We start from the raw sequence: 22658 nt of genomic DNA on the forward strand, positions 1-22658 counted from the left end.
GATATTTAGTGTCTTACAACATTATTTGTACTAGTGATCACAAACAGCTGAGGACCTAACCCAATCTGTTTGGATAGTGGGACTAATTCCCAAGAAGAGAATGGTAATGCTGATAGACTGGAAGAAACACTCAACAGAGGCAGCCAAAATTATACCTTCTTCTTGGACTGCACTATCAGAAACCTGAATCCTCAACTCAAGAGTCTGACTAGAACAAAAGCTGAATTCAGCAGATCAGCCAGCAATAGTGAAAAAAAGCATTATGGGCTTTCTCTGGTCACAAGAGTATGATCTAGTCAGTCTTGCCACTCTCACAATTTCATATTAGATCCTTACCATAATTTTCAAGTGTAAGATCTACTTGGAGTATTACAGAGAGTTTATACATCTGCTGTTCTAGGACTGCAGCTGTTAGCACTTCTCAGGTGGAATCCAAAACTACTTATTTAGCTCTACCAGGGAATGTGAGAATACTGCAGTCTACACTCTACAGCTAATATTAGAGATGGGGCACTGTCTACTGAGGTTCGGTCCTGGAACATATGGATGGTGACTGCTGAATCTAGCTCATAGATGATGTCTGGAAGGAGTATATCCCAAAATTTAGACAAGACTGGTAAACTCTCTGGATGACAGGTGTCAAGTTAGTTCCTGGGATAACAGCTAGGGCACTGTGATGTAGTGGGAAGGGGGGGTTGAGATGAGTGTCCAGGACACTCTAGATTTGTATTAGAGATTGTGGAAACAGCAGAGGAATGGTGTCACAGATGTCACTGGGAAGAGTGTGCTTTGAGTGTATACTAAGGATTGGGATAATGACTGAAGTGCTTGTACTTAAGTTGGAGGTTTGAACCTCACCTGGGATGCTGCACACGTGTGTGTGTGTGTGCTGGAAGATAAGGCAGAGGCATGTCTTGGAAGGTAAGCTAAAGCTGGCAACAGTAGGTATGTGTGGGTATTAAGGGTCTGGTGCCATGGCCCTCTTGTGTGCACGTATGCATGTGCTTTAGCAGTTTGGCAGAGGATGGGATACAGAGAGATGTATATAAATACGTGTATTTGGTAGACAGGTGCTCACATGCTATTTCAGTTTGTTTCAGAACCTGCTCAAGTGCTGGGACCCTAGGAATAGGCGTGTGAGGCCTGGCCCATATTTATGGAAGTAAACTAGAGAAGGAATTGGGCACTTCACAGACAATATACATGTCTGCTGAGAGTTGGCGAGGATGAGGATGCTGTCTCATGAAATGAATTCAGCTTAGGGACCGAACACGTGCAAGAAGCTGTGGCCCAGCTATCACACACTGTTTGCTGATAGGTCAAAAGGGAGACTGGGGTGTTCTGGGTATATACATGATACTCTTGATATGGGAGATGCACCAAGTGAGCAGTTGGGACTGTATGTGTGTGTAAAATCAGGATTAGGACAGGGAATGAAACTGTACAAATTGATGGTGAAGACGGGGACCAGATGTACTACATATGTATCTGGAGTCAGGATGGAGAATTGAGGAGATGCATGAAGAGAGCAAGGGGCAGAAAAATACAAGTATCTTGTGGAACTCCTTGATTAGCTTAGCATGGGGCAGCTATAGATGAACACAGAGCAGGACAAGTGGGAAAAAGGAGAGATTCCATCAGACAGTTCCTCTAAGAGCCAACAGAGGATTGGGGAGAGGGCTGCCCCATGGAAGAGCAAGAGGCAGAGTCCAGGCAGCAGTGGGGAGCTGGGTGGTGATATTAAAAACAGTACTGCTGAGAGCCTTGACAGCACTGGCAGTGGTGTAATACAGGATCTAGAGATGGGTGGAGTGGCTAATTCCTTCAGTAGTGCTCATTGTGGAAATACCAGAAACTCTCTCTGTATGTCCCCAGTGGTCTGAAACCTGGAGGAGGCCAAAAATCCCTCCTGGGCCTATGCCTTGGTCGTACCTGCCCCAAGCCTGTTGATCCAGTGTCACGGTCTTGAGTTGCAGCCACGTGTGGCAAGACGACATTCGCGTGGCAAATCTCCCTCCACACAGCCCTGTGCAGGCAGCTTCGGTCCCACGGGGCATCGAGGTTGCATGCGAGAGGGGTGCGCTCTCCGGCAGCTCTTGTGCCAGATCTTGTATGGACCTCACGCGCCCTGCAGCTGTCTCACGTCGGAGGCAGGCGAACTCGGCCTGCTCCATGCTGGGCAGCAGGGTGACATGGGGACCCCTCAGTGCCCTGGAGTCTCGAAGGCAGACAGAGGCCTCGGGGCTCTCAGTCCTGGCAGCCGCTCTCAAGATGGCTTACGGTGAGCAGGGGGCCAAGCAACGCCCGCGCCCACAGCCCCCACGAGGCAGAGGCCACGAGCCCCAGGGCCCGGGGCGGCCAGCCCACCGCAGGGGCCCGGCCGGGATCCGGCCCCGCCCGCCCGGCGAGGGAGCGGCGCCGGCCCGCCCTCGGCGGAGCAGAGGCGCCCGCGTGGCGGCCAGGCCGCGGCGCCGCGACCGTTGGGGCGGCCGTTACGAGGCGCGCGCGGCCGTTGGGCCGTTACGAGGCGCGCGGCAGCGGCGCGTGCGCGCGGGGCCGGCGCCGCGCCCCGGCCGAGGGCGGCAGGGCAGCCCCGGCTCCCCGCGGCGCGGCGCGGCCGGGCGCCGCTAGAGGGCGCTGGGCTCCTCCACCCCCCCCCCCCCGCGGGACGGGCCCCTGCTGCGGGGAGGGAAGCGGCCTGGGCGCGCATGCGCAGTGCCGGGCGCTAGACGGCAGCGGCGATGGCTCCGCAGTGACGGTTGGATCTAACGGTTGCTATTGACATTGCGGCGCGGATCGGGCGGCGGACCCTGCCCCGCGAGCGGCGCCGGCCCAGCGGCCGCGCAGCCAGGAGCCAGCGGCCCCGCGGAGGAGGCGGCGGCGGCGGCGCCGCGGTGATGCGGCCGCGCTGAGGCCCAGGTGCATCCGCCTCCCTCCTCCCCCGCTGCCGGATCGGGCAGCGCGGCCCGGTCCGCCGCCGCCCTGCGCTGGCTTCGCGGTTCCTCCCTGCGGCCGCCGCCATGCCGGGCCGCCGCTGAGGCGCGGCCCGCAGCGGCCGAGGAAGCGTCCGCTCGCCGAGGAGCAGGGCCCGGGGAGGGCGGCCCGGCATGGCCCGCCGCCTGGAGTAGCGCCGCCGCCGCCTCCCTGCGCTGTGTGGCTGCGGGCGGGCCGAGGCCGCCGCTCGGGAGCGAGGCCCCGCTGGAGGCGGAGGAGGAGCCAGCGCGGCCCCTGTGACAGGGCCGCGGGCCGCCGCGGCCTCCGCGCTGCCGCCGCCGCCGCCGCGCGGCTCCAGGTGGCCCCGGACCAAGGTGACACCCGGCCTGCCCCCGCCCCGGGGCCACCTGCCCCCGCGGCCGGCACGGACTCGGCGCCGCGCTTTCTTCTCACCCCGGAGCCGGCGGCGTGCGAGCGGCTGCGATGAACCCGGTGAATGCCACTGCTCTCTACGTTTCAGCGAGCCGCCTGGTGCTCAACTACGACCCTGGGGACCCCCAGTCCTTTTCCGAGATTAACAAGCTCCTGCCCTACTTCAGGCAGTCCCTCTCCTGCTGTGTGTGCGGTGAGGCTCTTTCTTTTGTTCCCTGCACAATGAGGCCCCGGGCTCGCTGCGCGGCCCCGCAGCCCGGGGGGCCGCCGAGGCCCGGCGGCGCTGAGCCGCCTCGGCGCGGCCCCCGCCGCCTCGCTTCGCCTCGCCGCCCGCCCGCCCGGGGGAAACCCCGTGCACTCCCCCCCCCCCCCCTTCGAGCTCGGCCCGTGCCCGGAGGCTTCCCGGGAAACTTTCCCAGCTCCCTTAAAAAAAAAAAATGCGCAGCAACCCCCCCCCCCCCCCGGTTGGGAGCAGCGTGCGGGCGGAGCGGCCCGGGCTGCGGCGGAGCGGCGCTCAGCGGCGGCTCGGGGCCCCGCGGCGGTGCGGGGCCGGGGCGCCCACGTGGGCGGTCGCGCTTCTCCCGCGGCGGGGCGCGGCGGGGGGGGGGGGGGCGCGGGAGCCGCGGCCGGTTTGTTTGGCGAGTTGGGAAGGGAGGAGCGAGGATGTCGTTGGGTTGAACTTCTCCCCCCCGGGGGGGAAAAAGGGGGGAGGAGACCCCCCCCCCCCGCCTGTAATACTTGTCAGAAAGACAGACGGGCGTTTGGGCGCGCGCGGAGTAGCCCGGCGAAATACGAGCAAAATCCGCGGCGGCTCCGCTGCCCGAAACACAGCGCTTTATTCGGGCCGCTTTATTTCATAAAAGGGGCCGGTAGTTACGAGCGGCGGTTGGAAAACCTTGGTCGTGGTGTAGTTACTTGCTTTGAGGACGAGGTGAATAAGAGCAAATACGATAAAACAATATGTAGACCGCAGGGGAGGGGGCAAATAACTTTTTCTTTTCCCCCATGAAATGCAAGAGCTGAATAATATTCAAATTGAAACCCAGGAATTTTAAGCACACAGAAACAACACTTGGGTTTTGGTTTTGTGTGTGTGTAGCAGATCAATGTCCTGTGACAATAATTACCGTAAAAAGCAAATAGGCTGAGAGTCTATGAGGGTCTGCCCATCCTTACCCCCTCCTCCCCCAAAAAGAGGATTCTGCATTTTGTTGGGAAAGGCGGACATCCCAAATAGTAATACTACATTTTAGAGATCATTTGGGAAGGGATTGCTTTCTGCTATGTTTATGAACTGTAGACACATGGCTTTTTCCGGTAGGAAGCTTGAACTTTCTTGAACTTTCCTTCGAAACACTATGGACTACTGTTGGGAGAGGGAGCCTGAACTGCTAGACCTCTCGGTTGATTCATTTTGTTAATTCTTCTCTTTTACTTTGGTAATTTAAGTCCTTGCCCTGCATATGTTTGACTTTTCTTGACATAGTGGGCACACGTCCATTATGTTTTCACGTGTTGATCTGTAGTGATGTGTGTGGTCTCATTAAAATTTAATTGAATTACCAGGTTTATAAAGTTAAATTATTTATTTAACAGGATCGGGACTTCAACTGTTGAGGCTGCTAAACTAGGCTTGGATGCTGCCTATCCTGTAGCTATTGGCTCCTCCCATTTAAAGTCTTAGAAAATAAGAGATCAGTTCATACTGGGAAAAGAGGGAGCTTGTTCCCAGGATCACTGCATCATTTCCTGAAATAATTTATCTAAGTTTTTTTTTTCTCTCTCTCTTAACCCTGATGTCAATATTAATGCAACTCTGCTCTTACATCTTGCTTACTACCTTAGGCCCTGCTAATTCTAATCCTGGACTTTATTTGTTTTCCATAAATCTTTCTTGCTTTTGCTCTGTTGTCATGCTACTTTTGCCTAAAAACATACCAATATATTTCCAATTTTTTTTAAGATATTACCTTAAGGACTATGTGTTTCTAACCATTGTGCTGACTTCTCCACTTTAACACTCATCTTCTGAAATGTGTTCTTCATTCTCCTTGCCTTGACTTCTTCCCTTCTTGGCCTTTTGCAATCTTATTTTTGCACTCTGTGCTATTGAAATCATCTTTCTTTAATTTGTCCCTGCCCAAATTCCTGAGCTATTTTTCTCTTCTTCTCCAGCTTTTTCTTGCTCGCCTTTTCTGTCTCTTTCAGTTTGGCTAAGCAGCCTGGGCAGTTTAGTTTTTCTTCCATGGACGTGTGCCTCTCTGGGTTTTCTGACTGACTTACAAACTACCTCTCGATGGTTGCACTTTCTCTCCTCATCCCTTATTTTCTTGGAATTTTAAGGTTACTGCCTTGGCTTACTTCTTTCTACCATAGCTATTTTTGAGATAACGGTAGTCACTGATTCAAATATTTTGTCTACTGGTGATGCCCCAGTGTTCTCTCTCTCTGTCGGGGCTTTTGCTTGTGGTATGGGAGCGTAGAGAGGCCTCAGTGAATACCAGGTTCTCTGTGGTGCTAGGTGCTATGCGTCCGCATAGTAAAATACAGGTTTTGTCCTGTAGGGCTAGTAAAGTGTCCTCCTTGAACCTGCCAACAGTCAGGCGTGGGACAGTGGTCCTGTCCAACACGAAACTGTCCGTTCTGGCGTCGACCAGCAGTTATAAACCTTCAGCTCAGACTGACAACAGCAAATCACCGTTCTCTTCCTTCTTTGCTCTTTGTGTTCCTTTTCTCTCTCCTCTGCCGTGGGTGAATATCTGTGCCTCCTTCTCTCTTTGGCTCTCTGACCTTGCTATGATTCTTTTAAAATATTTTTTCTCTTGTGCAATTGGTGCTAAAACCACCTTCAGCACATTGAGAAGCATTAAAAGCCTAACTTCTGCATTCCTTCATTCAACTTTCAGAAGCTTCTCACCTTTAGAGAGTATTTTAAAATGTAAAGTTTAAGTACAGAATTAAAGATTATTCCATAGATCTTATGATCACAAGAGTCGTTGCCATGACCCCTCAAAGCCTCACAGTCCATTCTCAGAAATCTTTAAAAGCTTTTTACATGCTTGCTTCTTTCTACCCTGTTCTCCCATCTGTTTGCAGACCATTTAGGCTATAAGATCCAAATAGCTAGGTGTGAGTTCACATATGTGGAAGTTTGAGTGCCTGGTACTTTCCTTGTATAGATGGTAGAGGAATGAGGTCTTGACTGTAAACTTCTAAAAATCATGCTTTGTGGGAGAACTGCTGCGTAAATTTTCAGTAATGCATAAAACTTGCACTTTGCAGAGTTAAATTCTTTTAAGCCCCAAGTGTTGGACTTCCAGCACTTCCCCTGGGAAATTATTCCCTAAATTAGTACTCCTGATGTCATCTGCCTTTTCCCAGTATTTAATCTCTCTGAATGCATTCTGTTATGCTTTGTTATTCTGTAGGTATTAATTCTGCAGTTGGGATTTTCCATTTGATTTTACAGAATGTTTTTTAGAAGAAATTAGTGGTGGTCGTGTAAGTCAGCTAATGTTATTGTGCTTTGGCAACTCTTCTTCTGATCTGATAGTTTTTAAGCTTGCTTACATAGTAGGAGTGGCAGAAGTTTTTGGCTGTACATAATTATGAAATTCTAATTAAAGCTCTGATTTTAGATACAAATTGGCACACGTGAAATTACATCAGTAGAAAGCCACAGCGTGCCACTGTAAATCAGTCAACTAAATCTGTTCTAGGTGAATTTAAGGTCTCTGTCTTACCTGATGGGTTATAAGGGTTAAATTACATTGATGATAGAGCAGTGTACATTTCTAGGATTTAGGTGTGATCATGTGATAATTTCCTAGATGGTCTTGTCGGTAATGCATAGGTCTTTTACAGGCATGTGTAAGAAAACATTTCCTGGAGATTTTAAAACTTTACAGCAACTTTGGAGTAGCTATTTTTGACAGTAGGTGTATGGCTTATGTGTTTTCAGGATATGAGATCTAAGTCTTAATCTCTAGCCTGGAGTGATTATTATTAAATTACATGTTAATATTACATTTCATTTAAAAATAGCTTCTTAGGGGTGTATACAACAAACTTTCCTGCTACAAAAGTACTCCCTCTTGGTACAAACAGTCTTTTAAAAAAATGACCTTTTCTGTTTTGATTGCAGTGTAGGTTACTACACAGAGTCATTCAGAAGTTCAGCTGACTTTTCAGAACTAGCAGTCATCTTTGATGGTTTTTCTTTTAAAAAAATGATGCTGATGTATCATTTAAAATTTTTACTAGAAATTAAGTTAAAATGCTTGTGAGAGACAAACTGCTACTCAGATCAACTTAGCTTTTTATCCATGGAAAAACTCTGTCCTGAAACCTGTGAAAGGTGTTTTAGAAAATGCTGAAGGTGATTGAAAGATTGTTGTTGCTGTTTTGGAATGTGAAAGTGCTTGAAAGGTTGCTCGGCTTTTGAATAACACTTTACATTTGGCCAGGAACCCAGCTGGAGCCTGTACTATGGAAACGCAGGGTGAGAACACAGTTCTTGCCTTAAACATCCTGTAATCTAAGTAATGGGATGTGAGACAGCATGTGGTTTGGGACAGATTAAGGGGATGGGAAGGAACAAAGAAACAACGTGACGGTGCGGACCTGTATGTTACCCAGCTACTGTCAGGTGGTTTGAGATAGCAGTGGAGAATTTCAGCTGGAGGTTTGAAGGATAAATGGTGAAGCAGCATTGTGGAAGCAACTCCGAAGCATGAGGAATGGCATGGATTAGAAAAATAATAATAAAAAAGTAATTTGGCTGTGTTTTTTCTATTTGAAGGTCAGTATAGAGATGTTATTTCTGTCCTGCTCTTGGGTAAATGTATTAGCTTGTTTTTTGAACTTGTTGCCCTGTAGGTAAAAGTTGAATCTGACTGAATTCATTCTGCTAGCTACATAAATGTCTCCATGGTTGGTGATACATGGAGGTATGTAAAAACTTGCATCTCCGTGCCATCTTGTCCACGTTGCTAGACCAGTGATGTCTCTTTCTCTTCTTCCTCACCTGTCGCTCAGCTAATCTCCACTGCTTCTGCAGCCTAGCTGCTCCCCCCTACCCTGGTCCCTGGTGTGACCTACTCTGAACCCTTTGCCTGTAGGTCTTAGTAGCACTGATGTTGATCACAAGCAGAGCTTTTTACTTTAGGCTATGCTTTGCCATTGGGAAAATGTGAATTGGACCTTTTAAACCATACGGCTTGATTAAATTTTCATTAATGAATATGTGTACAGATATCTAAGGGAAGAAGCACCAAACGCAAGTGGTATGCAAGTGAATTCGGGTTCTAGAGTAACCAAAGTTGTCTTTCGCGGATGGTACTCAGGCAACCTGAGAGACGCAGCCGTTATGTAACGTCCCCCAGAGATGAGCAGATAGTGGTGTGACTCCAAACAGAAGTTAGCTTTGTAGAAAGTTCAATTTCCTGACCTACAGGTGGAAGATGGGAGAAACAAACTCCCACTGGTGATAAAAACTTAATTATATGCATGCTACTTGACTTTCTGCTTGCGAGGTGAGCTATTACTAAGTGAGTTAACCTGGATATTGGAGTTTTAAAGTGGAAAAAATGTATTTAAGCTTTTTGTTGGAAGGCTTATTCATGATCTGTGCTGCCAGATCACAGAGTTGCCTTTTGTGTTTGAAAAGAATACCTAGACTAGGGCATTTTTTCAACAGGTGTTTTCACTGGCTTTTTTTTCCCCTTCATTTTCATGGATGAAAAGTACTATCCAGCTATTAAATATGGTTAGTTTTTAAAATTATGTTATTTTTCCCCATAAAAATCACATGAATGCTTGCCAAAATACTTTGAATTTTGGAAGAATGTGCAAAATAACCAGAATCTGTGAAACAACCATCCTGGGATATGGAATATGGGACAAAGTACCTATAAAATATCTTCTGTTGCAAGCATTCATTTTCTTCTTCTTCTTCTTCTTCTTCTTCTTCTTCTTCTTCTTCTTTTGGCGATAACCAGCATGGCTAGTTGTCTATGAAATTTTCACTCGCGCATCTCTGAAAACCCCAGTTTTTAGCCAACAGTGTGTTGGTTGGTTTTGGTTCCTCTTAAAATCTCTTATTTAAATTCATTGTTTCCCTTTCCTGCTTTAAATCTTTTGTGTGAATCTTGGGAAAACTGCATTTCCCGAGGTTGTCTACCTTGTGCTGTGTAAGTTCTGACTCCAGAAAATTGTGCCAGTCGAATTTAAACTGGTTTCTAAACTGAAATTTTTCCTCCAGCTTAGAACAAAATTGCGAAGAAGGACAGGCAGAGAAGTAACTGTGGTTTCCACCTTATCAGAAGGTTGATGTTGGAATTGAAAAGCAGGTTGCAAAGTGAAGGTTACAGTACGGTCCTCTTTGCTTTGAGATGAGCATGTGTGTTTCTTATTGAGGTGATGGACTGGTTTTGATGGTCGCCTGAGGATATTGATTAGACTGATTACATTTCAGGGCGCTTAAAGAAAAGTTAAAATGTTGTCAACAGGCATCTTTATTGGGACAACTTAATTGCCCATGTCTATGGACGTAGAGACTCCAAACACATCCTTCTTTGGCTTTGTTTTCTTACTATGTTATGGTTTACAGATAAGCTTGACTAAATATGAAATAAGCAGTTGTTTAATATGTTGGAATTCTGTGTGAAGCCAAAAAAGAGTCTCTGCCTCTATTATATAACTTGAGAAATAATGCACCGCACAACTTTTCTTGAGTGCTCTACTTCTTAGAGAGCAAAGATTTTCCTGCCCTTATGAAGGAATTCACTTTGAAGCCTTTCAGTGCTATAATTCATCATTCGCTGTCTCCCGAGCCGTGCGGTCACAGCACAGTGCTTGATCCTTCTCCAGGGGGCTGGAGAAGCAGTTTACTCTAAGAAGATTGTGTGGTTGATTTTGATGGCATGAGAATTTGTGTGTGCAAACAAGTTTTCATTACTTCTTGTCTGCTCAGAGAACACGATTAATACAACTGACGATCTAAAACTTTCAAAGCAGGTTTTAACTCTTCGAAGTCTTTACGTTGTATAGTAACATGTTAAATTCATCTGTGCACCCATAGTAGGAATGTTCACTTTACTACTTAAAGCCTCTTAAAATGTTGCAACCTTGACTTTTGGAAAACATCGTTCCACAAAAATTTTGTACTAGGTGGTGAAAAAGATGAATTTATCATTTTTTTTAAAGCCCTGCTCATAAACAATTTTGAGCATTGCCACCTTGCTTGCTAGGAGCGCATTTAGAAATTTTCTAGTCCATAATTTTATAAACACAGAGACTTTCAAACAAATATAACTTTGCAGGACTCAATAACTTAAGTTGTGTTGTTTATTATGCAAGAGGTCAAGTCAGAGAACCAAGCAATCCTTTTGGCATTTAAAATGTAATTTGTTGTTAGGCTTTTTTTTTAACTTTAGCTATAGATGTTTACTATATTTCTCTAAATATGGAGGAAAAAATAGTTTAACTGTATTCTTATTGTAGTTAATTTGAGTTCCCACGGTGTTCAGAAAAAAATAGCACAGTCTTTATTTTTCCAAAAAGTTATCTAATCCTTGGTTCTTTACTCAGGAATGTCCTTATGTGGGGATGATAATTTCTGTAGTTAATTTTCATAGTTTATTGACAGAGGATGGATGCTCTGAAGTATACAGTAGCCAGCAGAATTTTTTCTCCGATAAAGTTCTGAAATAAGTTTTTATATGGAGATTTTGTGGGGTGTTTTTTTTTGGTCTTTGTATGTCCCATGTTTCCAGTTCACCTGACTGGGGATCTACCTATGCTTTTGAACACCTTTAGAAAAACTCCAGTGGCAACGTTACTGTAGTTACGATGCTCTAGGTGCTAGATGGTGTTTTGGAGGAAGCAATATTATCTTTTGGTTCACAGATTCACTCTTAGTTACTGGTTCAGACCTGGAAAAGGGTTGCGTGCCCCAAATCTTGGGCTACTTTTTCTAATTCTGCTGCTTGGCTGAGTAAGAGTGATTTTTTTTCTGTATTTTTTTTGTCTGCAAAACCTTGTCTTACAAAAACGCTAAAGGGTAAATAAATATCTAGTATTGTCACTGTGCATTCCTCTTATTCATAATCTGTGTTTTGTGGACACAAAGCTTTCAAAGCCTTGTGCTGGCAATATTGCAAACACACCTTACATGTTCCTGCCTCTCAACCACGAGCGTGGCAGCTACGAAGGCACATGTGTTTTCTGAGCTCTGGCGAGGCTGCACTGGATCTCCGAGTCATCTCCCGAATCTCTGCCAGGTGCTCTGGTAGGATTCTGTACGATAAGAGAAATTACCGAACGTTTTCTGACTGAGACAGCTTGTCAGGGCAGTGGTAGGATGAAGCTCCATCTGGTGAATCTGCCTCTCGACTTCGGTGTCCTATTTACGAACTGGACCAACCAAGCCGTGGTTCATGTTCACCATCTGGAGTCTACAGTTCAGGCAGGTTTTAGTTAGGGCTTGAGATCTGTGGAAGGAGTCCTTTGCTATTGCCTTGTCCTTGGGAGTTGGTCCTTGCACTCGTGTCTTTCTTGAAATTTCTCTGGTTTTGAATGTATTTAATTATCTTCTAGTAAGTGTCCAGCGCTTGCACCCTTATATAGTAGGTCTTACATACTTGTTTTTTCTTTCTGCAAATGGTTAACAAACATTTTCACTACTCTAGGTGTGTCTGTCTATTTATCACCAATTTTGCAAATAGTGCTCTTGAATATTTAGTTTTTCTTCAAACTCTGAAAATGTCAGTGTGGAAAGAGGTGTTTTCTGTGTTTTCATGAAGTCCAATGCTCTGTGTCTATCTGTAAGCTTGGTAGTAGACCTATGTAGCTAAAGAGCTTAAATTCTAAGGTGGAAACTTGGAATGGGAGAGGCCTCATTCGCAGAACAGTTTGTTGGGTACTGCTTTTAGTATCGTATTTTTTGTTTGCACAGTTTATTTTGACATATAATTGAGCTAGCCATTCTTCAGGCTGATCTAGATCATAATTTCGTAGATGAAAAGCTTGGTCATTGGTTCATTTATGCTTAACATGTGAAAGAGTGTTTCTGAGTTGGTGTCAGGTTTTGCTTCTCTCTCTCATTCAGATTGAGGAAAAAACAAGGCATTGTCTTTTTATTTTATAAAACAATAAGATTTTAATCATGAAGCAGGATCGATCATTCTTCTTGTAACTGAAATAGTGCACAGCTACTTGGACCATCTGTATGCCTATAAAACCATCTATATGGCTTTATTCAAAGTACTTGGCTGTTGTCTTTTGCATAGGTCATGTTCTTATTTGAGGAGCTGCATAATATTCTCATTTAACTTTAAACTCAACTTCTCTAATTTTGTTCAACTTTCTAGAATTTGGCTAAAGTGCCAGTATTTGTTTTTTTCTAGTTAATGTAGGTTGAATGTATCCCGTATATTTTTTTCACTGACATTTGAGCATTGGTGCTGCGCCAGCTGTGCTAGGGCAGCGGAGGGCAATAGGAAGGGGGACCACGGAGCGGAAGAGGAGTTGGAAAAGGGGCTGCTCTAGCAGCGCTGCCGCCAGCTGGGAAGCTGAAGTCGAAGGGTTTGGGTCCTTGAGGTGCGGCGAAGCCGCTGAACGGCTTATCGCTCCTGAAAGGGGGAATTCCTGCTTCCTCTTTCCTGTCTGCGTGTTCGCACTTCTCTTGTGCTGGTCCTGGCACACGTCGGATCTCTCTGTCAGCTGAGTTAACTTGCTAACCTTGGGAAAACAACTGCAGCCAAATAACTCCAGCCCCCAATCCCTGGGCTATTCTTTCCTAGAGAATTTCTTTCTCCTAAATCAATGAACTAAATCAGCCTGTGGAAGGCTCTGACAGGTGCCCGAGCTGACACGTGGGATCACGCAGCGTGGGGTGAAGAAGGGAGCAGCGCAGGGAAGGTGGTAAGGGGAACTAGCCTTTTCCTTTCCGTGGCTGTTGCTCGCTTCAGCTGCCGGTCGCAGGGCAGCCAGACTTCACCAAGCCTCTTGAGCAGGATCACCAGTCAGTGAGAACTAGCTTCTCCACTTCACTCACATTCCACTGAATGTAGCAATTTGTTAGCATTATTTGCCTGTTGCTCGTTATTTTAGTAAAACCAACCAAATCATGTTTAACCCAGAAGTAAAAACATTGCAAGTGTAGTGTCCAAATGCTAGATCTCCAGCTTCTGGTTATTACTTTGAGGCACTTGTCATGTATTGATTTTAAGTGTAACATAAATGTGTGGTCCATCAAATTGCTTATATATGGGCTTCCTGTTTTTTAACTTGGTAGATTCTCAGAGCTGCAGAATTTCTATCCAATTTATCCATAGTTCACTGAGGCTTTTTGTAACATTTGGTTTTAAAATGCCATCGTGGTCATTGTAATGTTCAGTGTTTCCAGCCTAACTAAGGTGGGCATGCTTTCTTCTTAACATTCATGGATGTTAATCCCACTTCTCATTGAGGAGCAGATACGCTACTTCAATCAGGTAGAGCACCGGTGAAAGTAGTAGGGGGTCTATGGCTGTTGAGCTTTCCACTTGTTTGCTGCACACTATAAAATGAGAATTATTTCTGGTGATGTGAATGCAATTGAGGAGTAAAGATTTTGCTTTGGCAGACAAATCTTTGAGATTAACCCCAGTGAAACGTTTATTTATACTTTTTTTTGTAACCAATTTTGACTTCATAATTTTTTCTACTTTGCTTCACCAAATTAAGATTTATTTCAGAAGTTACATCATTCTTAAAACTTCGAATTGTTAAAAGCAGCAATAATGTTTCGATAGGCTTTTCCAGGGGCTTTAAAGTATTCATGCACTGAGGACTTAACCTTCCCCCTGCCCCCCCTTTCTAGGGCATTATCTTTCTGCCTTTGCTCAAGATAGATGAGGATGAAAGGAGATGACCTGTTTTGGTTCAAGGCTTTCTTCTTAAACCTCATCAATTCAGAGCATATTTTCTGGATATAAACCTAATATTGCTTTGATTCCCAGTTCTTCTCCTTCTTTGGTCTGTGAGATACAATTTGCAGATGCTTCCCCTCTTCCTGCAGCTGTGAAGTAATGCTCATTAAGGAACACAATAGGAAGTATTCCTCGCGGTTTAAATGACCTTCCTCCTGGTAGCAACATTTCCAGGACAGCCATGATGTTTTGTAAATTATATATTAGAAGTATTTCTTCTGTACGTGCATCTTAGTAAACGTAAGTGCTCATATTAAAGTAGATATTTGGAAAACGTTTCTGAAAGTAAGAGAGTTAAGAGCTGATGTTGTTAAGGAAAATTTGAAGCCTCTTACTGGAGGCTTTGTAAAAATACGATTTTGCTTTTGGTATATTAATATAACCCTTGTGAAAGAGGGTGAGCAAAGATGAGGCAAAGTTTAGTAATACCAAGCTATTTAGGGTAGTAAAATTGAAGGGCTACATTGAGCAATTGTAGAAGGATCTTATGAGGATGAATAACTGCACAATAAAATGGCTAATTAAGTTCAGTTTAGATAAGTATTAAGTGATATACATGGAGAAAAATGTATTTAACTTCTCAAAGCCCATCATTTTTATCTACACCACCCAAAAGTGAGATCTTGGCCTTGCAATAGAAAACTCCATGAAAACCTCATTTCAGTGCTGAGTATCAGTCAAAAAAATCAAAAAGCCATGGTTTACCCATATATTAAATGCTGTTGGAGCCACTGTCTCAAAAAAGATTATAGCAGAACTGTTCAACAGTGTGCAAAACAAGCAGTAAGTTGCGTTCTCAATGCAATGGATCGCTGACCAGGGAACTTCTTGTCAAAGGCTGTGACCGATTAAATTTGAAATCGTTCTAGAGGTTAGGCAAGCGTACGGAGAGAAGTCTGTTGAGGATTGCAAAGTACATGGAAACCACATCTACCTGGAGAAGTATGTCAGCTAGTAATGGTTAAAGGCTGGGCAAATATTAAGGGGAAGTGTCATATTTACTTGCCTTGTTCTTTTTCTGTGCCCTGGGCATCTGCTTTTGGCTGCTACATGAGATGCGTTGCTGGGCTAGATGGATCTTTGCTCTGACTCAGTGTGGCCATTCCTACGGGTTTGAGAATGGGCTTGGTGACATCTCAGAATCCTTCCCAGCTTTGTCGTCTTGGTGGGGTTTATAATCTTCACGTAGGGAGATTTGGTACCTTCCACCATCAAAGGAACATTGTGCCTTGGGGAGCTAGTACAGTCCAACAGCTTGGAACATCCCAAAGTACCTTCATTGGTCCCTCCAGAGCATGGTAGTAGCTCAGGTGTCGTCTTTCTGGGACGGTGTTTCTGACTAACACTGTTCCCCTAGTATTAAAACTAATTAAACCTAACTTTCAGTGGATTTCTGTATCATGCTTGACTTTTTTTCAGCTTAATGATACTAAAGCTGAGGATAGCGATAGGCGCCATAGGATCTACACAAGAAAGAAACTTTGACCGAAGAATGAATATTCAATGAGATGTGAGCTCAAGCTGAAAATATTCCCGCAGCTAAGGCATTCGCAGTGTCGCTCCCGTGTAGGTCGCCTGGCATTTACCGAGGGTAGAACCCGCCGTGATCTTTCCTTCAGTGAGAGCACATACAGTGTTTTGTTGTGTCTGTCCATCTGTCTTTTTCCACAAAACTTGCAGATTTTTTTTTCCAGATTTTTTTATCCTCTGCTAACTTTTGTACCATAATTTTGTCCAGCTCTTTCAACAAAGTGTATCTTGGGAGAAACACACAGTCAGCAGCAAGGCTTTTTTTAAAAAAAAAAGGTTAAAAGTTAAATTGCAAATGTATATTGCTTATTTAATTCCATCATTGAAGTATCTTAGTGCATCAGATTTTGTAAAGCATCGATCATCATAACTCTTAAGTAGCAAGGTAGTATTATCTTATTTAACAGAGAGAGGCCTAAGATATAACGGATGGACCAAGGAGCACACTGTGGCTTATTGACCGCATGTTAGAATGAGACCTGGGTGACACCAATTTCCGATGGCCTGTGGGCAAGGAAGGAGCTAGCGTACTCCGACCAGTAACTTGATTTTGGACAATTCAGGAACATGTTAGGCAGCTCAGCTGCTCCACAGTGTAGATGCAGAAAGGGAACAACTTAATTGGTAGAGGAGTCTTCCAGGAAATTTAATTCACTTTTGTTGCACACTGAGTTAGTATTCTTCCCAGCAGACCGTTAATTTTGTCTTGGATTGTCTCAGTGAGAATTATCTGCAACCTCCTTCGTGCCTTAATGGCACTACAACCAATTCAGTTTTTTAAAAGTGTGGTTTCATCATTGGTTTATGTTGTCCCATGCATTCTCCGGTTTAAATTTCTTTTTTTGCTTTCCCTGCTGTTTTTCTTGTGTCCTCTCCAGTGATCATGTAGCTGTGGGATGAATCAAGATGAGTGTAATAGAAGAATATGGCAATACTGGTTTCTCCTTCCTACTGCGGATGAAAAAAGAGTAGAAACATTGTTCTGCAATGTTCAGTCCTTGCTAAGGAGAATAACATTAGGATAAAGTAGGAACCTCCTGCTTCCCAAGAGGAGAGGGGCATTGCATTTCTCTTGACTTTTTCAAGAATCTCAAATATAGGAATCTCTAATTTTTGTGAGGATGTGAATTGGAAAAAATAAGTGTTTTAAGTATAACCTGGATATTGCTATTGCAGGTTTCCTCAAGTCTGGGCTGGAGGCTTGCCTCACCAGAAGAAGCGTTCAGTGTGTGTATTTCCCATTTTAGGCCTGTCTGAAGAGCAGCCAAACTTCTGGAAGACTTGAACTCGGATCGAGTTTGTGCTTTCCGAACTCCACAAGTGTACTTTAATAAGTTGTATTTTTTGTTCACAGCTGATGCTGGATTTGCAGGAGACTTGCGTGGTAAATACGCGGTTCTAGGGTTAGACTGTCAACAGTTAAAAGCGGGAAGCAAAACCTGAGGGTTTCCTAGGAGGCTGGCTGGCTTGCTGTTTTGGTTTAATACCTTAAGTAGCAGACCACAGAGAGAGGCTATCTTAATGTTTTTTAGCAAAGCTGACGTCAGCATAGATTTACCATTCATGAAGGACAGAAGCTCTTGTAATTTCTGTGCATGGCCGTTTCGGGCCTTATGGATGTGTTTGATATTACTGGTACCCACGTGATTGAGCCTCGCATCCAAAGTGCTTTGCTTCCTGGGGTGTAAATCCTGGGGGGCTTTCGCTCCTGGAAGTGCGGTGGGTGTGCGTGGTTTAGGGCGGCCTAATGACTTCCGAAGTCTCAGAGCATTAAATGAACAAGCAATAGTAGATGTGTTCACTTAAGGATATGACTTTTGAGACTTTTTTCGAGCTCTCTTTTGTTTCTCCCTGTGGAGTTAAGGACTTCTCTCGCAAAATTAAATCCTACCTTGGAACCCTGATGGACGTCTCTGCCTGCGTTGCTGTTTAAGTGGTGTCATTTAAAAGGAACTTAAATTAAAAAAAAAAAAAGATATTTCTAGTGCAGGTTGAATTGTCTGACCTCAGGTTCCATCTGTTGGCTTGAAGTCTTCACTGCGTAAATCAAAGAGCATTTTGCTATTGGTGTTTCTTGGTAGGAATTTTAGAATCAGTGCTTTTTCTCATTACATTAGCAAAGAAAAGTTAAATTCCTAGTGTCAGGAAGCTAGCAGGTGCCTAAAGCCTCCTGTGCTGTCAGGTATGTTGATTCCATTAGCAGCTGCTTTTTTTTATTAGCTGTTTTTTTTTTCTTTTTTCTTTTTTTTAAGTAGGATTTCAGAGAAAATCTTTTCTTCTGATTTCCTCACCCCTACCCACGACACGTGAATTGCTGTTGACTTCTTGAAAATATTTAAGTATGATGGCTACAGCAGTGCCACTGTTTTAAGTGTTGTTTCACTGCTATGTGTCTGTGAGTTGGAAAACGGGGAGCTGCCACTCCTCAAGATACGCTGTAGTCTCCCTGTTGCACGTTCTGTTTTGGCACAACAGCAATTTCTTAGCAAATAATACCATTTTTCCCCATTTTTATTTAAATGTATTTTTATTATGTATTTTATTCATGTTTATAAGTGTTTATAAGAATTCATGGGTCCCATTTAACTGCTTGGGTTGCTCTCAAAGTTAAAAACTTTGTCCTTTATTCATAGCATTGACTGTCACAAAGCTATGCGCTATTTTTAGTTCCAGCTGAATGAAGTGTAAAACAAAGTCCCGACTGTGTGTTCTTTCCTTTTGGGCTTGATATTTCATCATTTTTTCATTCCTTTTAGGGATTCCCTCTGTTCTGTTTCCATTTGTTTCCCCGGTTTCATTAGAATTTTTGCAGTAGCCCTTTATGGGTTTTTGTGTTGTTGTTGCACTTTTGGTAAATTCACAGAAATCTCATATGTTTTGTTACTCTGAACTGAAGAAACTGCTGGGGGGGGTGGAGCGGGTCGGTATTGTTTTAGTTAAAAGTGTTTCTAAAGGCTACAGCAGCGCATCAAATTTTGGCATGATGTTTTTTCTTTAATGCTTTTTTCTTAATTCAGCCTTCTTATAAAACCAGTTGTGGCAGCTGTAAGAAGTTCCTAGACTGTTGTTTGGATGGTTTGTTTGGTTCTTCTGTGGCTTAATTATTGAACTTTTTCAGGCAGTTTTTATGATGTGTATTACAAGAAATTCATCATATGTTATCCTGGAAACTTGGCTTGAGTCCATTGTAATCTTCTTCTTTCTTTTTTTTTTCTTAGGAAATTTGCTGCAAGACCCTATTGCTCCTACCAACTCCACATGTCAGCATTATGTCTGCAAAACTTGTAAAGGCAAGAAGATGATGATGAAACCGTCATGTAGCTGGTGCAAAGACTATGAACAATTTGAGGAGAATAAGCAGCTAAGCATTCTGGTGAACTGCTATAAGAAACTCTGCGAATACATAACACAAACTCCACTGGCACGAGATATTATCCAAGCAGTTGACTGTTCTGCAGATCTTTTGGCTTTGCTCAAAGATGGATCACCACTCCATGAAGAGACGGAAAAATCTTCCGATACAGCCTTGGCTTTGTGTTTGACACATTCCCCAGTACCTTCGACCTCAGAACTTACAAACGATCCTCCAGCGAGTTTTTCATCAGTACCGGAAAGCACACACAATATCGATATAAGAAGTTCTGTTATCAACGGGTTGCCCAATTGTAATGGGCTTTCAGTAGATAAACTTGGAGTGAATATTCCTTCTCCCGAACACACAAATACAATTGACGTATGTAGTACTGGAGAGTATATAAAAACTGAAGATATCTCTAGCAGTCTGCAGCCTGTGTGCGATACAGTTTCTACTAGTGACTTGTGTGCGACAGGCATTGACATCTGCAGCTTCAGTGAAGATATAAAACCAGGTGGATCGCTCCTCCTCAGTGTCGAGGAAGTGCTGCGGAGCTTAGAAACAGTTTCAAATACTGAAGTCTGTGGTTCTAATTTGCAGCCCAGCTTGGAAGCAAACATGACTAATGGCCCTTTTCTGCAGCTTTCTCCCCCACCTCTTAGCCATAACATTTTCATGTCCACAGATGCTTCTCCTCACGGGATCTCGTGTACAGCGGCAACGCCTAAGGTAGTTAAGTTAAACAGAAAGCGATCTCGATCAGAAAGCGACAGCGAAAAGGTTCAACCTCTACCCATTTCCAGCATCATCTGTGGCCCAACACTGGGAGCATCGGCTCCCGTAACAGTGAAGCAGGAAAATAAAATGTCTTTGCAGCCTATTGCAACTGTACCTAATGGAGGCACTACTCCCAAAATCAGTAAAACTGTGCTCCTGTCTAACAAAAGCATGAAAAAGAATTTAGAACATGCCCCTAAGAAATCTCATCCAAAAGCCAAACCAGGAGTGCTGAAAACAAAAGACAAAGCAAAGGAAAAAGTTCCTAGCAGTAACGTTATGCCGGGAAGCCCAACAAAAACTGTGTATAAAAAGCCACAAGAAAAGAAAGGGTGTAAATGTGGTCGTGCCACCCAAAATCCAAGTGTTCTTACATGCCGTGGCCAACGCTGCCCTTGCTATTCTAACCGCAAAGCCTGCCTTGACTGCATATGCCGTGGCTGCCAAAACTCATATATGGCTAACGGGGAGAAGAAGCTGGAGGCATTTGCAGTGCCAGAAAAGGCCTTGGAGCAGACTAGGCTTACTTTGGGCATTAATGTGACAAGCATTGCTGTGCGCAATGCCAGCACAAGCACCAGTGTAATCAATGTGACAGGGTCACCAGTAACTACGTTTTTAGCTGCCAGTACACACGATGATAAAAGTTTGGATGAAGCTATAGACATGAGATATGACTGTTGAATCTTTCTTTCTTTTCCCTGCCATTAGTAGGGGAACTGCTACAGTTTTAAGGCAGCTATGGTTCTGTTTAACTTGCTGGAGCTCCTGCGTTTAGATCACTTGTATCAAGTGTTTTTCATTGCTATGTTATGTGTATTAGTGTCTGGGAAATAGTTGCAGATAATGGAGGAGTTACCCTAAAACTGTTTTTAGTTCTTACAGCACCTCATAGTTTGAGATCAATTGCTGATGTAAATGATTTTATCACAAGATCTTTGGCAAGGAATATATTAACCTCATTGTACTCATTCATGCTTTGTGCTCAGTCAAAGCTTCTGCTTAAACGTAGAGAGCTGGTATCTAGTTAGTCCATCTCAATTGTTCTAGATTATGATGTAGAAAAGTAATTATCAGTTAGTTACAGTCACTATTGCTAGAGAATCACCTAATATTCCTGTAGAAAATGCAGCATTAAGCTGGGGAATGCAGTCTCAGAGTGGCAAATGATTCCTTACTGTGGGAATTGGTTACCTACTACATTGAGCAGTTTTAAAAATATTAGTAATATATTGGGAAAGCTGTTAGCCCAAAAAGCAGCTCAGTTTCCAAGCAAGGGTCAGGAAATTTGGTTGGTTAGATATGAGTGGTAAACTACTGGCTGTCAATGCGCCATCACTGTTAATACCATCGTTCACTTCTGTTTTCTTGACAGTTGCACAGGTCCCGTTCCTGATCCGTTATGCTCTCGGTGCCACCTCCGTTTGTTTGACATATTATTGACTATTTTGGTAGGGGAGGAAAAACTACTCGTACACAAAAGAAGGCTCAAATGTTGTTAACACCCTTCTCTCCCTTTCTCGGGGGGTTCCCGCTGATTTTACCGCTGTTGTGTCTGGAGAAGAGAGCTTTTCTGAGGGTTGCGGAGGAGACGCCAGGCCTGGCTGGTTGGTTGTTTCTGGGCTGCTAATCGGTGCCTGCAATTCATAGAGGCTTCCACGGCGATTGTCACCACTGGGTTTTTCTTTCTTTTTTCACTTTTATTAGGTTTGTACCACAATACACCTGGGACCTGTCCCCAAGAGGGTATTTCTCGGTTAACAGGCATTTTTTTAGTTTCATCTTTCAGAAAATTGATGGCTATCTACTAAGGTCAAATATTTTGGATGCCTGTTAGAGAAAATGAGCTATATTATTCCCTCCACCCAGAATCCTTCTAATTTTTCTGTAATGTGTCAAAAGTTGTTTTAGATCGTAGATGCTTTTCAACCTGGGCTGAAAGGCCCTAGATTGGAAAAACAGCACGAGTCGCCAAAGCGCTTATCTCAAGAAGCGTTGAAAGTGAAAGCGCCTTTGTAGGAATTCAGCTCTGTGCAACGATGGTTTGTTTCTGGTTAATCCCTACGTAAGGGCACGAGCAGAAGAATTCAGTCTTGGTCTGAAGACTTCATTGGCACCCTGGCAAAGTCAGGCTACTTTGTGAACGCAGAAATTTCTCCTCTTTGATACAGCACAAATGAAACGTGGCCTGACTAGAATACACAACGTTACCCTCTGATTTAAAAGGCAGTTCCTGGTTCAACAGCATGTTAAATAGTATTTGCATTTTTCACGTTATTTTACTGCTTCCATCTTCCGTTCGCTGAACGCAACCTCCAGTGCTTTCCGACTTTAACGTTAGATATATTTTGATTTGGCACAAAGCATGTACAATGATGGTTACTCACCTAAGAAGTAAGCAAAAAACCTTTGGACACAAATGACACCTCCTTTCGTTTTGTAGTGTACCATGGTGTCATTTTCTGTGAACGTGGTCAGATCTTTTTGTTGGTTTTGGTTTGTTTCTCCCCCCGTCTTTTTTGTGGGGTGGGTAGGGTGGGGGGGTTAAAGCCATAGGAAGAAAAATGTGATGTATGTGTCCAGTCTGTACTTTTTTGTTTTTGTTTTGCAAGAAGAGTTGAAAAATATTTTTGATAATGAGTAAATGGTGGAAAATG

At 44.1% G+C, this 22658-nt stretch overlaps 1 protein-coding gene across 1 annotated transcript; it reads left to right on the forward strand.

The window, feature by feature from the left end:
• Positions 1-2684: 2684 nt before the first annotated feature.
• Positions 2685-22658, forward strand: MSL2 (MSL complex subunit 2). The gene is made up of 2 exons (XM_064517044.1): positions 2685-3559; positions 19088-22658. Exons 1-2 carry the CDS (start codon positions 3418-3420, stop codon positions 20683-20685), a joined length of 1740 nt encoding a protein of 579 aa, XP_064373114.1. The 5' UTR covers positions 2685-3417; the 3' UTR covers positions 20686-22658.

The sequence above is a fragment of the Dromaius novaehollandiae genome, chromosome 9 (genome assembly GCF_036370855.1).
Source record: "Dromaius novaehollandiae isolate bDroNov1 chromosome 9, bDroNov1.hap1, whole genome shotgun sequence".
In the NCBI taxonomy this organism is placed as follows: Eukaryota; Metazoa; Chordata; class Aves; order Casuariiformes; family Dromaiidae; genus Dromaius; species Dromaius novaehollandiae.